The sequence below is a fragment of the Leptinotarsa decemlineata genome, unplaced genomic scaffold, assembly GCF_025532065.1.
Source record: "Leptinotarsa decemlineata unplaced genomic scaffold, Ldec_3_MD MMD2_P_RNA_scaffold_5, whole genome shotgun sequence".
Taxonomy (NCBI): Eukaryota; Metazoa; Arthropoda; class Insecta; order Coleoptera; family Chrysomelidae; genus Leptinotarsa; species Leptinotarsa decemlineata.
The window spans coordinates 16,571,669-16,590,279 of NW_027412532.1; the positions used below are offsets into that span (position 1 = coordinate 16,571,669).

Sequence of the window (18,611 nt, forward strand, 5' to 3'; positions counted from 1 at the left end):
AGAAACTTATATTCCTGACATTCGTCAACTGTTTCGGCAACTGTTACTAGACAGCACAAGTACAGAAAAGATTCAATGACAGGTACTCATAATCATGATACGATAACCAAATTATCATTTTCAAGAGGAAGATCAAACTGTTTGATTTTCAAGAGGAAAATCTTCCTCTTGAAGACGGTCACTTGGTGATCGAAACACGTGTCGAGGTGTTGAATTAACGGTTTGGTGTTGGGAAAAAACTGCAGTAATATTCATTACTACACCAAATGCTCCAAACAGTGCATCATGAGATATGAGACTCTCATGTTCCAAAACCCGAAAAAAAAATTACTAACAAGTTTTTTTTTTATTCAGGGCTGAAATAACATAACTCTATTCCTTTTGAAATGAAGCAATATCATACACCGAAACTTTTTGAGAAACAAATAAAAAAATGGATTCATATAATATCTCAGTTGAAAATTCACCGACTCGTTGACTTGAAGAATTATCAATATTATAATACATTGAAAAAAAAAAAGAATATAGTCCCATTCAAGTTACAAATACATTGACAACTGATCTTACGTTCGATAGAAATTAGAGTTATCTACTAATTTACACATACCTATATATGTGTTTATATATGTATGGATATGTGCCAACTATAAAATTCAATACTGGAGAATTTAGAAATTATTGGTATTGACAAACTCATAAATTCAAGAGTGGAGACCTACATGAATCAAGTTGCACGTTTAGGGGTATATATTTTGGGTTTTCAATTGATTCATCAATTTTTATGGACTTCAACAAATTCATTCTATTTCCTTCATTACTTGTGTGTAGGATTTTGAGATTATCTTTACCCATCTTGTGTTTTGATTCTTGTAAATGTTCATACATTGTAGGTTTTTTATCCAAACAAAATTTGGCAACCCAGGTAATTTCTATAATCTCCAGTGTTGAATTTTATAGTTGGCACTTTTGTTCATTCAACTACCTCCCTTCGAGCTCAGCTACAAACTCCCTATGCAACATAGTTTTCAGATTTCAAATGTATATTAGTTAGTTTTTTATTTGATAATAAGTCGTGAAAATTATTGAACTAGCGAAAATTGAACAAAAGTGTTTATTAATTCATTCAAAGTGTTTCGTTTTAATTTATGTCGTTCTCAACTCTCTACCTTAAATGATATTTTTCATAACACTAAACTTCATTTAAATGTGATTTTAGCAACAATATTCACTTCAAATAGAAGGTCATTTGTCTCACATCAAACATTACACGAGTAATTACAGACTCTTCATTGTGTGATCTTACTAATTGAAATCATTGTCCGGAATAACAAATTGATTCAGTGTATGCACAAAGTACGTTTCTTCAGAAAACAATTACTAAATATTCCTTATTTGTGTCATTTGTTAATTATTTATCATGTTCTCCAATTATGAAATGAAATTTTCGTGTGCAACGAAACATATTATGATTTTCAAACTTACAGTCTCGGAAAAGTCATGACTCAAATTTATGTTGATGAATTTTAATACTCACGCCTGAGAAATTAATGGCATATACTGATCATCAACGGAATATAGCTTTGACGCAATACTCGAATCAAGACCATTTGAGATGAAAAAGAGGAACTTCAAAACACAGGTCGATAGGATCTACAAACGCACCGAGAAAGTTCTATTATGAGAGAGGATACACCATAACAGAAAGCAGGTAGCCAAGGTCAATATAAAACTGATGTACCTTACCATCAAACTGGGTAATTTGTTACACTGGAGTGATTGGGACAAAATGCACCATCTCACGACGGAAACAATGAAAATCACAAGTTTAGCCACTACCAAGAGACGTATAAAGCACCAGAAAGATTCGGTATCACAGCACAACAGACAAACAGTGGTTAACCTCTCCGACCGGACACTGCCAGAAGATGAGTTCAGTATATTGGCCAAAGGTGGAAACTTCGCTATTGCGCCAGCCAAGGTACCACACGAAGACATCATTGCCAATGTCAAATCAGGTATCCGCACTTTACCCAACGATATTGCTGAGGAAATCCGCATAGAAGTAGAGGATTCTAATGCCCGCGAAACCCCCAAGGCCAACATAACACGACAGGACAATATGCGTTGAAGAATATCAACACAGACAAAAACATCTTAGTACTGCCGGCTGACAAAGGCAATGCCACCGTTGTGATGAACATTAATGATTATAAGGAGAAAATGGCCACCTTACTCAAGCCAGAGACATATAAAAGACTCAGTCGGGACCCGACATCTGGTATGTTGAAAAAAATGAATCTTCTCATCCGTGCATACAGCCTGGACGAGAACACGATATAGGCCATACAAATATCCGAAGGCCAACAAAAACCATCAGCCAAAGTCTCAGGTTAGCGAAGGATCCTAGAGAACCTCTAGCAGTGCCAGGAGTATACCGTTCCGTGTAGCTGCGGGTCGGTCCACATCGGAATCACGAAACGAAGTATAGGAAACCGTCTCTCCGAACACAAGAGAAGTTGTCACCTCGGACAAACCGACAAGTCGGCTGTGGCCAAAGATACTCTCGACAGTACTCAAAATTACTATCCAAGAATATATAAAGAGGCAATAAAGATTCAGAAGCATAGTGATAATTTCAATAGAAAAGAAAAGACAAAGAATATTAATAAAAGCTGAAGGATATTAATAACGCGCCCAGTACGGAAATAGTAGTTAATGCGTTAAACAACAACAAGAACCAGAGCACCAGCTCGGGTATTGCCACCGTTACCACATTGCCGCAGTAGACGAAACGTCATGCATGAAAACCTGCAGACCACGGCCAGAAAACCCGAAAAATATCCTTTATACAGCTATTTGAGACTGTCATATAATTTTTCATTCAAAACAAATTTTTATGATAATCCTGCAGGAATAAAATGAAACACAATTAATATTTAGTCAAGAAAATATTTACAATGAATTTCAAAACAGATACAGAAATATTTGAATACCATATCAATCATGAATTTTACAAAAGCTTTGATCGACTCCAAATTGATTTGAATTCTATATTTCCTATGAAGAGAATAGACAGTTCAAAAAGAGATATTATACATCAAAAAGAGTTTAATGTTTAGGTTTGAAAATGTCCTTATAGGACGAAACTGCAGTAACGTTAGTTACAAATGAAAGTGGTAAAAATATAGAAAGTTTCAATTCTCTTTTCTTCATTATGATCTCCTACCTCGTATAACGGCTACAAATATCGTTCATAGAAACGCAACACAATAAAATATACAGTGTGTTAATTTTAAAACATACAATGGGCTATTTCTCACGAGCCAAAGCTGATATTAAAAATGCTTGAAACCGTTACTAGGATAGTACGGGGGAACTGAAGTGACATGGAAGAGAAGTCACCCCCATCAACCCCCTAGGTCCAACCCACCAGAACACAAAAAGTTTATATTGCAAACCCCTACTTGTGATACATCATTGAAAAGACTATAAAAAATGATATCCAATGGTATGAATAATAATTGTACAGGGTGAAGCAATAATTAGTTGAAAACATAACGTTCGTAAAAATTGTCGTCTTTGAATGTTCCATTTCGAATTATTAGTTGCATATACGACAAAAGAATTAATTCCAGCAACATTCAACATTGAATAAAAGACCACCATGGGCCACCTTCGAGTGTTTCTTGAAACATCATAAGCTGCACAGAGCTTATCAACGCAGTCAACATCTCCTTTGGTCTGATTGTAATCTATAATGATTTCCGGCTTATTAGTGTTTTCATCAATTTTGTCGTCAAAATGATACCAATACCAATAAAACATTTTTGTTCTTTTTTTGTATATAAGAGACTAATGTTGCATTTTTCTGAAAAGCAAACATGCTTGATAGAGGAGGACGACTTGAAGGACGAGCAAATTCTGGAGGCAGTTCTCTCTTGTTTTTTCTTATGGTACCCAGAAGAGTTAAGTTGAAATTTTTCTGCAAATTTTCAAAAAGCGCCATACTGGTGAACCAATTGTCAACTGTAACATTTCTGCCTGTTCCTTTTATTGGTTCACAAAGTCTTTAAACAACATCTTTGGGCGAATTATTCACTGCAAAAGGTCCCTCAGGTTGCCGGCCAACATACACTTCCAAATTGTTCGTATAAAATGTTTTTGAATCGGCTAACGCAAACATTTTTATGCCATATTTAGCAGGTTTGCTGGGTATATATCGACGGAAACTACACCGCTCGCGAAATGCATCGAGTTTTTCGTCAATGGTTACGTATTCAAACGGAGAGTAAGCAGTTTTACAATTATTGACGAAGTTATCAAATATTTCTCGAATGGGAGCAAGCTTGTCGTATTTCTTTCGTGCGTCACGTGTAGTTGAATCATCAAACCTTATATGTTGCAAGAGGAAACAAAATCTTTGTTTAGACATCGTAAGTCGAAATAGCTCTACTCCTGTACCATTTGTATCCCACAACTCCTCAAGATTCAGGCGACTAAACTTTAGAACTCCGCATAAATATACAAGACCGAGGAACGCCTTGGTTTCCAATAAATCGATATCTTTAGCATCTCTTTCTCGTTGATAATGAACAACGTTTTCCTTGTATGTGTTGATTTGTGTTCTCCACAATTATATTAAAAATTGTATCAGAAAAAAAGTGAGACCAAATTTCTGCTTCCTTCTTCAAGTTTGTCACTGATGGCTTCACACCAGGAAGATGTTTTATCAGGTTCTCTCTCCTAGTTCGTCCATGTCTCCTGATTTGGAGTTTCATCATTGTAATCTTCTAGGTCTGAAATTTCTTGTTCTGTGTCACTATCGATACTTTGTGTCTCAAGAATATCCTCTTGTGTTTCGAAATTATTCTCAGGCGTATCATTATCCATCAAACATTCTGACATGAGTTTTTCCAAATGCCTTTGTTCTTGTTCCCAGGAGCACATCTAAAATTTTTGGATGAATTGAACACATTTCAGAAATCAAATATTATAGACTCACCTTTGATGACAGCAATTACTGAAATCTCACTTCAAGTAAAAATAGGTACAAGAAAGGTCGCGCGCGGATTTTCATTCCGCAACTCGAAATAAGAATAGGTACAAGAAAGGTGGTGCGCGGAGTTTCACTCCGCAACGGACACAACACTGGAACAAATGCAACCACTGACCTGTGACTCTATACTGATCATTATCAAGATATTTCAGGAGACTACTGTTACTTGCAGTGCCGCCAACATGCTTATCAAAAAACTATCGCAAAAATGTTAAACTTGCGGAGTGACAGTCCGCGCGCGACCGCCGAATGGTTAAGCCAAAGTTTCACAATAATTGCTTCGTCATGTACAATTATTATTTATATCATTGGATAGCAGTTTTTATAGTCTTTTCAATGATGTATCACAAGAAGGGGTTTGCAATTTGAAGTTTTTGAGTTTTGGTGAGTGGGGCCTAGTGGATTGATGGGGGTGAGTTCTCTTTCATGTCACTTCAGTTCCCCCTTACTATCCTAGAAACAGTTTCGCGCATTTTTCGATATCAACTTTCGTTCGTGAGATATAGCCCATTGTAAGTTTTAAAATTGACACACTGCATGGAGGATATACGATCTAAAATTCCACTTACATGGAACACTATCAACCTCAATTGCGGACTTAGAATGGAATTCCAACCGAATATGGAATCCTATTCTGAGAAGTTTAATAGTGGCAAACAGCATGATGACAGGTAGAAAAGGGTCGACTAGAGTTATTGACATATTATCAGGTGTAAGTATTAGTACTCCAGACTACCTGAGTCGATATAAATACGCTTTACGCGGCCGTAATATCTAGTCATCGGTGTCATCGGTAATAAACTCAGGATGTATAAACCTCTGAGGATGCTAGATACTCACGTCAGCGAAACGTCAGAAAAAAATCCAAAAATCAACGACATTCAATATCGTTATTATGAGTTCCTCAAACTAACTATCGCAATCTTTATTGAAGTGAAGCAGACGAAACGCTTCGTACTTCAGATTTTATTCGACAACGGCCTATCGCGCAAATTTTGTTCTCTTCAGTCAGTTTGTGTATATTTTCTCCTTCAGAATCTTCGGTTGATAATCAAACTAAGGCGAAAACATGTCTTAGCCTTAGTTGAGTTGATCCCGTGTTTCCTAATAATACATCAAATTTGGGGATGTTACTTCAAAACTGATTATCTATCTGTTTTCTATTTTTTTTTCAGGTAGTTGATGGTTGGGAACTGAACGGAGAGTTTTTTCCCAGTCCTCATGACCATCCAAGGCCGCTGAGGTCAAGGTTCAGTGAATTTTGTGGAGAGAAAAAAGTGAAACAAATTTTTCTCAGTTCCCAAAATGTTGCTCTTATACAATATTGGATGCCAGCAAGAGGAAGCACCTTTAGCTTCAATGTCAGATTTGTGAAAAACCCCAATCGTAAGTATTTATTTCATATCATATTTTCATTCATTTTCTGATATAATAGATTTTTTTCAAAAGTTATTTCCGTTTTTATGAGTCTTCTTCATACTGTAATATCTCAGTGAATACTTATTCGATTCAATCGAAATAAGCGACATTTCAATCAAGGCACTTTTGACAACATAACACAAGTCAATTGGTCGAGTCAGGTTGAAAATTGGTTACTCGGGATTCGATGGAGTCAACGAAGGCCATTTTTCCCTGATCATGATTGGCGAAGGTTTTACCTTTGAGAAAGTGCTTGGAAATATGGTGAGTGGGGCAGAGTGCATCGCTGAAACAAGCAATTTCGGAAAATATTTCGAGTTCTTCAGCAAATAAGAGAGTTGTTCTATTTGAAGTGCCTGCCGTTATGTCATTGATAAAAATATTGAAAATCAGGAGGCAGAACAGCTGGGGCTCCACAAGTTCGGTGTAATATTTTTCTATTCAGTAGTAATGTTTTAATTCAGTAGTACTGTTTTCATTCAGTAGTTCTTCTTATATCCAGTACCGTACTACTTTTTCTCTGAGTCTGAGCCAAACACTCACTACAATATTACGAATAACAGTTTTCAAACATATAAAAATATTCGTTTTGACATGAAGGTTCAGTAAAGAATATTAAAAAGAGGTGGAATCAACACTTCACCAAGTAACTCTTGCTTAAAGAGCTGCAATGAAACTTTTCTAATATACCCATACTCCTCCCACTTCTTCTTTCAAGTAACCAATTTGAAGTTTTGAGTTAGAAAAATCGTTCTCATTCTGAATATATTCAATGAAGTGAATAATAATAACCATCTCGAAGGAATCAATAAATCCTAAGTAGATTCGAATACATGGAATTACTATTTGCTAAGAAAGTATCAATTCATCAGAGAAGTGAAATCACTACATATGAATATTCCAACTTTGAAATGTGGTCGATGGGTGTAACTTTTTCCATCAACAGTGAAAACTCTCAAAAAGCATATTTTGGAGAAGTGGAGTTTACGAAATCATGATGAATTTTTGAAACAATAGACAAAAAACAAATGGGTGAGATCTAAATGTCCCATTCTGATGATATGATGAGTTTCAGTACGGCTTGCATTTCTGTTAAAGAATTAATATATTATCAAAAGTGAAAACTATCGAGTAGAGATCCATACGTAAAAGGAAATGAATATTTCGAAATATTAATCTCTCCCAACTTCCTACACAGTTGGAATTTCACTTTTGATTTCTTTTAGAAAATATCGGATATGAGCCACACGATAATTTATACACACAAATATAGTTTCCAGAATGGAAAAATGAATTCCACATATGCCACTCATTTAATTACAAAGGGACATGAGTTCAACCATGAATACAAGCTCCTTCATTTCCAGAAGAAAGGTTTGAAACTTGACCTGTTTGGAGAGTATGGAAATAAACAAATTCAAAAAAAATTTTAATATCATATGACCGATTAAAATGAATTGGATAATTCGCCATTATTGAATCTGTTCATTTACAGGTAAAAACACTCGTATATAGGTATATTTACAGGCATACTTTCGAAAAATTTAATGAATTCATACCTGATCTTTTCAGATTCATTCATTAGGTAGACGAGTAGGTAATAGGTTAGAGTATAAAATGGTTGTAATTTAGAAGTAACTTTCAGTTTATGCTTGGAAAGCTATTGTATAGGGAAACAAATGTGAAAATCATGCAATAAACTGTATTAATTAGTTTTTTAATATAGATTTTCATCAAGTATCGGCCAGTTGTATTCAACGATGTTATACTAGTTAACAATCTTCCTCTCAGATGAAGACTTCATATATATATAGCGGGGCCGTGTTGAAATTAATCGAGTCCCAGACACTTTGCCGTCTGGATAGGATCTTTCCTGTACTGACGAGAGGTAATACCTCGAAATCGCGGTCTGCAGGTGATCTACTTGAATAATTTCAGCATTGTCTTGCTGTTGAATGAATTAGAAACATCTGCGAGACTAGCCTCTGTGAAGAATCTTGCATAATGTCTGTCGGATATAATTCAACACCAGCGTGGTATTAGCCAGGGAAGTGGTTATTTTCCGACAGACGTTTACCACATACTGTATAGGTAGTTGGGGGAAACTAATATTTCGGAAACTTTATTTTCTTATCACTATGTTAGTTGTTAGTTTGTCCTTGGGCAAAATATTGCGATAAATAGCCATGAAGAGTATTTTTGTGTAACTTAATGGTTGAAAGGTTACCGGTTCATATTACGACAATAGTGAATCCATCTACCTAATATGGTAGATACCCCGTTCAACAATTTCGGTAGATGAAAACAGGTCGAAACGGAAATTTGAAAAATTCTAAACACGCTATGACATAACATTCTCATGAAATCAATTATTTTTTCGACATACCAATGCACACCAAATTGAACATTGATTTTCTCCGGCAAAGAGATGAACAATTATTTCTGATTGACTTATCAATGGTAGAATCAAAGTATCTGTAATTTCAATAATACTCAACATTATTGGATATAATTTACATAGAACTGGCAATTCTGTAAGGATTCGGTGATTGCTAGCTTGAATAGAACCAAAGTTCATGTAGTTCAAAAAATCAGTACCTATCATCAAATTGAAAGGGGTATATTTTTAGAAAAGGTTCGTTTAGAAGGAATAGCTACTGTCTTCCACTTCTACATCATTATACAAATAATTTTGAAAACTTTCGGAAGGAGGAAGAAATCAAATGAGTTCAAAAGATATGTTGATCATGTACCAAAGTTATTCGCAACGGCACACGATTAGTCATTGAAAAGTTATTGAAAAAAATTGTCGAAGCCAGCATTTTGGATGGCAAGTTCCGAGGTGGAAATAAATATTACCACGAATTCCTATTATACCTACAGATGTGAAAGTTCATTTCAAACGTGTGCAATTTTCAATGAGATTGGCATTTGCAATGACTATTGTTAAGTACCAAGGCCAAAACAATGTCCCTATCATATATCACGTTGAATGGCGTTCCTGTGAATGCTGTTTGCCTGAATTTCCTACCGAATGTTTGGAATACAAACTAAATAGAAAACAAGTGATTATTGAGTAAGTCATTGTTCTTATAAAAGTGGTTGTTATTTCGAAAGGATATTTTCTTTCGTGAAATTTTAATTTTTTGTGAAATAAGTTGCTTGGAAAGGGCTTTGTCTTTCGATTTTTATCTAAAAGTGACTTCTGTGCATGATCTACACATTTACAGTGTGCATGATCTACACATTTTGAACTCATTTGCTATGTGGTTTTCTTCGGAAGTTAATGTTGAAAAATATTTCCTTCAAAATTATATAGAAGAATGATCATTTGAAATAGTCATCGAAATGGGTTATACAGTGCATTTCTTTGATGTCCTTCCCTTTTATTTTTTGAACGGGTCAACTCAACTGAAATTTGGGATAATTGGGATAAAACGGAGTTCTGCGAAATCATGACGAAAACCATTACTAGGCATCCTATATATCTCCACAATATTTGTATCAGTGACGAATGTACAATTTTTTAAACGGCGATTTATTGATCAAAATGTAACAGGGGAACTGTATTTGAATATGCTGGAAACTACTGTTGACCCTCTATCACTGAAATCGTCGATGCGAATCCTAATGAATTCGATATGGATATTGTATTCCAACAAGTTGGAGCCCCACCACATTACTCCAGACAAGTAAGAAACTATTTGGATACTACTTTTCCCGGTCGTTGGATTGGCCGTCGAGGTCCTACAGAATGGCCAGCCCGCTCGCCAGATTTGACACCTTTGTACTTGATTCACTGAACCTGCTTCAATATTGGATATGCGGCAGACAATAATAAATATTTGTAGAGTTATTGACGTTACTGTATTCGAAAATGTTCGGCGTGAAATATCGGATAGCCTGTTCATATGTCAAGAAGTTCAAGGCAACCATTTCGAGCATCTTCTGAACTGACCTCAAGCTCATTATCTCATATTATGTAGCTAAACGTCAATGTATTCAGGCAATTATTGAAAGTTCCGCCATTTTGTAGTAGTTGAAAATATTGACATTCTAGGGTTCTGAAGCATTTCTCAGGAGCTTCAAAAGATTTGTCACAAGACCCCGTTTTCATTTATTTTTTTTACCAGGTGTCGCTCAGTCGCCATCTTGAAAGTTTCTTCTGTCAATTTCACTTCAAAATGAAGGATTTATGCATTAATTTCATTATCCCAAATTTCATTTCTTTGAGTAACTCGTTCAAAAATAAAAGGGGGGGAGCATTAAAAAAATGCACTGTATTCAGTCTAGTTATAAAGTAAATCACAGCGGTATTGTTAAAACAACACTAAACATCGGATTTTAGTTCTACTTTCCCTGTACTTCAAAGTTGATCCTTTCACGGAAGAGAAAACTGTTACCCCAACACACCAAAATCCAATATTTCAAGTTTCAATAAACATACACATTTTTGAAATGTTTGAAAAAACTTGTACTTTTCAATGTAAATCCGTAGCACGGAAATTAAGCAACCTATATAAGTTAGTACTGGAACTTCTGGAATCAAATGAAGTTTTTCTCATATCCTGAAGACGCCAACTTCATTGTTGAAACATGCTACGAGAAGAGTATTGCATTTCTGATGATTGAGAAAAGTGCTTGTTCTGGATAAGTAACTTATCACGAAAATAATCAAGCATTGTGGACCAAGAAATGTAACCAAGCACTGTAAACCGGTCAAACTCCTGGATCATATTATAAGTTATAAGCAACAAAAATAACGGCACTAACATTATTCTCGTCATAATTCGCTCAGTTTTAATATTGAGGACTTTTATAGAAAGTTTCTAGGAGTTACCCTTGAATAATGCGTTTTATTGTAACTGTACGTTTGACGAGTAAGAACCAACCTTCAACAAGCTATTACTTTTTTATTGGGTTTTTTATAGGCTATATTTTCACTGGGAAAACATTTTCTAAAAAAGTACTTCATATTTGAGTTATTCGCTGAAAACAGTCTGAAAGTGTGGGTTTATTGTTCGAAAAAACTTTATGAAACAAAAGTTGCTTAGGATCAGTCAGTTTATCCATTCAGGCACTGATTCTCAATGAAATAATTTCCACCACCAAGACGGGGAGGCATCCAACCTCAAGATAAAAGAAACCCCCGGTACAGAGTTAACTTTGAAGTGGAGGATAAGTAGAACCGGAATAAAATTGTTCAGAAATATTAGCGCTCTTTGCCAAAATTATACGAGAAAAAAGTCATTGACCATAGTTCAATTCATTTCTGTTCTCCATCAGATATATTCAAGATGCGGAGACATTTTTACAGCCAATGAAAACTGTTCACTATCTTTTCAGCCTGTAACGTATTGTTCCAAACGGATGACATATACACCCTCCGAAACTATGGAAAGAGGACGAACTGCAGTTTGAGCACCTTATTTCCTGCAGTAGTAAAAGTGGCTGCACTGGATGTTGGAGCGACGCCCAGCGATGGTAGAGGCGTTGAACTAGAAACTGGCACCATCCACAAGGTTCGGTTGGAGGTAGTGCATGTGTGTTTTGTGTATGTGGAAAGTTCTTTGTGGAAAATCATTAATTTTTAGCCTTTTTGGATTCGATAATCTTTCACTCATTGAATCAAGGAAAGGAAAAATAACTTTGATCTAATTTCTACTGAGATTTTTATTTGTTAAGACTTGTTTGAGTTTATTAAACTATTTTCAAGCAAACCGGTCACAAAAAATGGAAATAGAAAATAGACAAAAGTTATTTTTTGTAACCTATATTCAATAAAAATATGTTTTACTTATTACCTGTTTTCTGAAAAAATTATTCGACATTTCGATTATGTTTTTTCTTTTATCCCACGTTGTGAAATGATTTGTCGATTCCAAACTGTTTTTCTCCAGCCCTGACTATTTCGGAAAATAAACGAAATATACCTTGAGTGTATGTAACCTGATCTGTAATATATATTGCTGTTTATGCATTTGTAGGAGTATATGTAGGTTTCAGATCGAAAGATCATTCAGTAGAGTGAATATTGAGATACTTGACATGAAAACAAAATATAATCATCTGATAGTAGTCAATAGGATACATCAAAAGTCTTCCAATCGAAATTATTTGAGAATTCAGAAGGCATTTAGAAAAAGGATTTATGAAAACCGATGTTACTAAAAGCAACGTCAATATCTATGCAAACACCAATTTTGTCGATCGTTATCAAACTGGTTCAATAACACTGAAGCCTATGGAAAGCGGATTATCCCTATCAAACTGGATTCACTGGCTGTGTGAACACCTACTTTGAATGGTATAATAATTTGGTAACAAGGAAATTTTCTAATGTGTTAGAAGTAATTTTTTTCAAAATGATATCCAATTAAACGAAATAAGCCTCCATCTGTTTGATATAATAAGAAAAAGGTAAGTGATGGATGAAATTATGGAGAAATAATTTGAATCAATCGAATATTTTCTCATTCAGTAGCTACTTGAAACCTCATAAAAAAAAAGTAAAATTACTGATACGAACTTTGAAGTGATACGATTTCATCAAAAAATGTATTTCCTCAAAAAACCCCGGTTGTTGTTATATGTCAAACTAGCGACGCGCCCTGGCTTCGCATGGGTGCAATGATGATACTAAATACGCATATGAAGGCGTGCAATTGCTGCTAATTATAGTGCTATAGGACAAAGCGCGGCCTTTGCCGCGATATTTATAGGCCCGGCCGCCGGCCGTGCGGCCGGTACCGCCGCAACCGATATGAACATGCATTTTAAATCTGTAATATCTTCGAGAATATTCATTTAAATAACATGCTGTAGAGGGCCTACATTGGAGCTATATTGAATGATCAATGTACTTAAGGTACTTAATTGGATAATGATCAGTGCTGTATTGATCAAAATCGCTTTGAAAAAAAAAATGGGGGAGGATGAAAAATGGTTATTGTGAGTTATCCCTGAGATATATATATATATATATATATATATATATATATATATATATATATATATATATATATATATATATATATACGAAGCCGATTAGTTTGTATGGTAAGTGATCTTTCAGGTCAGATGGTGAGAATACGGCTCTACCGAACTCTAAAAACCTGATTCGGTCCCCAGCGGGGCAGACACAAATTATGTGCTCTGCTGTTTCATCATTTTAAAAACAGAGGCGACGCACACTCTCTTTCGACAGTCCGAGTGTCTGCATATGATGATTCAAATGACAGTGATCTGTAAGAAGGCTTGTTAGACATAGTAGTTCATCTCTACTGTAGTCCAACAACTGTTGGGTATCAAGCTTCGAAAGGTGAATAAACCCCTTTGGGTGAGCCAATCGTGGAAGATTCTGCCAGAAGTCCATAAATCTTTGTACACCTTTTTAAGGTGAAACCTATGAAATTATTAGTGTGTCTCTACCATATTATGTATGTTATATACATATAAACCCCGCAACAAAATCCGTTGCGTAGTTTCAAAAATCTACGCATACATAGGGACAGACAGCGGAAAACGACTCTGTTTTATACTATGTAGTGAAGCCTGAATAAGAGAAATTTACTGAATGAAAAGATTCTGAAATACGGAGAATTTGAACAAATATTCAGGTCAAATTTGACGAAAATACTTTTAGATTTTATCATCTGAACTTCACGAGTGATTCTTTGAATGTTGATTTCGAACACAAACAAAAATTATGTCATTATTCCTATAGTATATCACTGACAGATTATTTTGGAAACTGAAAATTTTTATAAGATGCAGTTATTTGTGATGTCTGTTTCATTATCTTCAAAATGTTTCCACAGAAAAGAAAAAAAAATTAAATGGTCAATGTTCGTTCAGATTTGCTTTCAACACATACACAGTGGTAAAATTGTCTCATGTCACCAAAATGAGTGGAGAGGGATCTTGGCAGTTAAAATGTGTTTCTTAAATAATTTGCAGAGAATACATACATATCTCTAGAACAACTGATTATAAAAAAACCTTTCTTTTGTTCTTTTGGAAAAAAATTCGTTTTGATTAAACACAATAATCTCTGAATATTTTCAAAAGCAATCAGACCATTTATTATTTCATCCATTTATTCATTTATTTAATTATTCATTCATTCATTTGAAATATACTTCTCGATTATCCTTTCCAACTAATCAATATGTGATTCTGAGTGAAACTTCAATTTTTCATCATTTCTGGTGAAAATTCCAAATTGACATATACAGTGTGTCTCAAGTTATGCATAAATTTGGTATCAGCACGATAACTAACGTTTTCAAAAATCACGAAACAATTTGATTTCCGATCTTGAATTACTGTTATTTAAAACGATGATCTGTGTACAGGGAGAACTACCTTTGATTAATAACGTCATCACCGGTCTTTTTGAACAGAAAAACTCCTTTCGCATTTCGAAACTATCTTGCAGAGCTTATTCCAATAATGTGTCACAAGTTGCGTCAAATTTAGGTATATCGTAGCAACAGAACTGAAGGTATTTTTGAAATTCAATTTATTCCAGTTCGTAGCTGCAACAATTACACGATGTATCTAGACAGTAACCTAATCTGACATAAAATTCGTATTGAACATTTTGAAACACAGTGGGTAATCTGCATGTCTTGCCTGATTTGGTCTCTTAGGTTAGGTTCGTTAGTGAAGACCTCATATTTTGAATAATCCCTTTAAAAGAAATCTTTTTGGTAAGGATCAATGATCACTATTCGTTACTTCAGAATATTATTTTCTATTAAGTTCGAGATACATACTCTTCTAGTCAAAAGCTACCGTTGAAGTTATACACGATGAATTTCTATTGAAGAAAATGTCAAAAATCTTCCAGCACTACAATAAAACTGTTAATATTTACAGTTTTCTAATTATTGTTCAAGATAATGGATTTTTCGTTATACGATCTATTGTGAATGTGTCTGCGAAGCTAATTCGGAGAAATGTTTAATATCCTGTTGCCATGTTTCGTATTCGTACAAACAATATGTTGCTTGTCTAGTCGCCACTAATTGGTTTGCTATTTCAGTGCCAGAAACGTGGATTAGACGATTATGTGCAGATAGGGGGTTCTCCAGGACTGGATAATGCCAACCTCCAATTAGCTGACACGCTTTGCGGGCTAGACTCAAAAGCAGGTAAAAGTAAAATTCCATAGATTCTTTGAAATACATTTTTTGTGAAATAGTCAATGTTTATTACGGTCTATTGGAGGTGTAACTTTCAACAATGAGAAAAATAAACAAAACTAGATCAATAAAGAATCTGCTGAAGTTACTGCGTAATATAAATTACTGAAGATTCCAATTCGTCAGTAACTTGTCGTATTCATCAAGCTCTCCTCAAAATTGAAAAACCAATCGAGAAAATAGAATTTCTATACTTAGATTCCTTTAGATGGTCGACGTTTGGAAAATATACCTTGTGGCGTTGGCAATATACCTGGTAATAATTCTGTCGCGATTACAGATTGCATTTATTGGGTTTCGAAAACAGAAAAGGATTACTTTTCGAAACGTTGGCCATCTAAAGAAATATGGTTGTGGAAATAATTTTTTTTCAGTTGATTATTCTTGAAACCTCGACACGTGTTTCAATCACCAAATGATCATCTTCACGAAGATTGAACTAAATAACATACAATAGTGTTCTTATTTATACCATAGATACCTCTGCTAGGTACCTGCGTCTTAATTGTCGTAAGTTAATTTTACATGTTGCCTTATCTAGTAGTGTTGAATTAACTTTACAATATCGCCTCATCTAACAGTCAGGTAAATATGATGAATGAAATATGAAAAGCTATATAGTATAGTATTAGGTATTGATCCACCATCCTTATTCATAATATCATTATGTTCACTTATTTCTACAGATACCTGTTGTTGTTAACCTGTCTAACTGATATCAATGAACTAGTCTTTGGAATGGTTTTGTTGTAAAATATGATGGGCGATTGCAGATTTTTCTGATCTTTCGTATTTTAGGTGTGCTGAGTGTTCTTTATATCTCATTTCAATAGATCTTTCAGTTTGGCCATAATATTCTGCATCGCAGTCTCAACATTAAATTCCGTAAATTCCAGACTTTTCCGAATTCTTGACTTTATCCTATGGATTTCCTAGGAGTCCTTGTAGTGTATGACTTATTTTAAATAATGATATTCGTCTTTATTGTTTCCCAGCTGTAGTTACATACAAATATTTACAGAGCTAGTTGCTGATATAACAAAAGGCGAAGATGGAAGCATCCTACACCATCTGGATGCCGGAGAGACGTATATTTACCTCGGGGTGGAACAACGCCACTCACAAGAGGTAACTGCAGTGAAAAACTCTCTCCACGGCAAGTATCAGCACAAATTTCGACAGATCTGGTCATCGGAACTGTCGGGGAAGAACAAAGTTGCTGCAACAAATATGCTTGCCGATCCAATCTTACTCTACTCGTTTGGAGTAGTGAAGTGGACTCGGGAGGAGCTGTATCAACTCGACGTAAAGACCCGAAAAATGATGCATCTCTATAGGAGTTTGCATCCCAAATCGTCCGTTCCACGGCTGGATACAGCCTGTAAAGTCATCAGGAGTTCGGATCCCCTTTTCTGCATGGTCCGTGACCATGAGAGAGCAGGAATTGGAGCATTCCTCCTTCGGGCAGCTGCAAGAGCAGCTGATGAACCCGTTCAGCAAAAAGCTCAGATAAAAGTCGCAGAGTTCACCTTACTCCTGCGGAGACACAAGGATAAGCCAATGCATGGAGTCTTCTTCAATGACAGTGTAGACCTTGGCTTATCAAAGCGCCTGACGTTCGCTTTTCTCAGGTCGAGTGGGCTGAAGTCGGAAACTGAGGGCTTCATCATGGCTTGTCAGGATGGTGTCTTCAACACCTTAGTCTACCGCAGTCGCGTGATGGGGAAAGAGGTTCCTGACACAAGGTGCAGGGCCTGCCGCGAGGCCCCCGATACCCTAATGCACTTGCTATCAGCATGTCCAGCATATGCGATCTCGGCTTATATCCATCGACACAACGCGGCCTTGAGAGTGCTATATTACCATCTACGGCACTTTCACGGTATTGACGAGACACCGGTGTTGCCCTACGCTCCGGGGATATTGAATCCGTTGTGGGGAACGAGAAGTGCCGAATTCATTGGAATTATTCGTTCCCCATCTTCAGGCTCATACAAGCTAATAAGCCTGATGTAGTCCTTCTCGACCACCAGACCAAAACGATATTTGTCGTGGAGTTTTCAGCATCTGGCGAGACGAATATCGTCAGAAAAGAGGAGGAAAAACGGATAAAATATCGAGATTTTCTCTTCGAACTCCGCAGACACTATCCAGATCACTCTACCAAGATGGTTGTTCTGATTATTGGAGTCCTTGGTGGAATGATGTCCTCTCTACTATCGAATCTTGAAATCATACCGGCTTGCCGCACTAATGCAGAAATCTTAGCCGCACAGATGCAGAAGGCTGTCATTCTTGGCTCACTGCGCTTGCTCAGGGCACATGATTCTCGAACCCCATTTACCCTACGGTGTGAGGAGTGGTCATTGGTTGATAATGCTGGCGCACCCTCCCGAATGTATCGGGGCTTCGGGGGATAGGATCTGACCAGCGCACACTACGATGAAGAAATATAATAACAATAATAATGATAATCGTCTTTATTGTTTCCCAGCTGTAGTTACATACAAATATTTACAGAGCTAGTTGCTGATATAACAAAAGGCGAAGTTCAACTCAGTTAGTACAAGTACTACTGAGTTGTTCTCAGTCAAAAGACGAAGCACTAAAAAATTCAGCTTAGCAAGTTTGTTCTGTCCACAGTGATGTGAACTGTCAGGAATATATCCGAACGTGCTTGTTTTCATCCTGAATACATACGATTTCCATGCTTGTAAAAAAGTCTCAGGAAAAATAAAGTATTGTATTGTATTGTATCGTATATTCCAGCTTTTCCCATCGGCTTTTCGTTACCAAAAAGTCCAGAAATGGAAGTTTTTCCTTATTCTTTAACTCATACGTGAATTTTATTGATGGAAATCTGTTACTCAAAGTGAAAACAAAGTCCTAAATATTCTATTTTTTGTTACCGAATATCACAAAAACAT

At 35.8% G+C, this 18,611-nt stretch overlaps 1 protein-coding gene across 1 annotated transcript in view; it reads left to right on the forward strand.

Moving 5' to 3' along the window:
* Window positions 1-18,611, forward strand: part of LOC111512493 (corticotropin-releasing factor-binding protein) — a 126,185-nt gene that overhangs the window by 96,443 nt on the left and 11,131 nt on the right. The window contains 3 exon segments of the mRNA XM_074169644.1: window positions 6,232-6,442; window positions 11,822-12,009; window positions 15,525-15,633. Coding sequence (XP_074025745.1) covers window positions 6,232-6,442; window positions 11,822-12,009; window positions 15,525-15,633 — 508 coding nt within the window.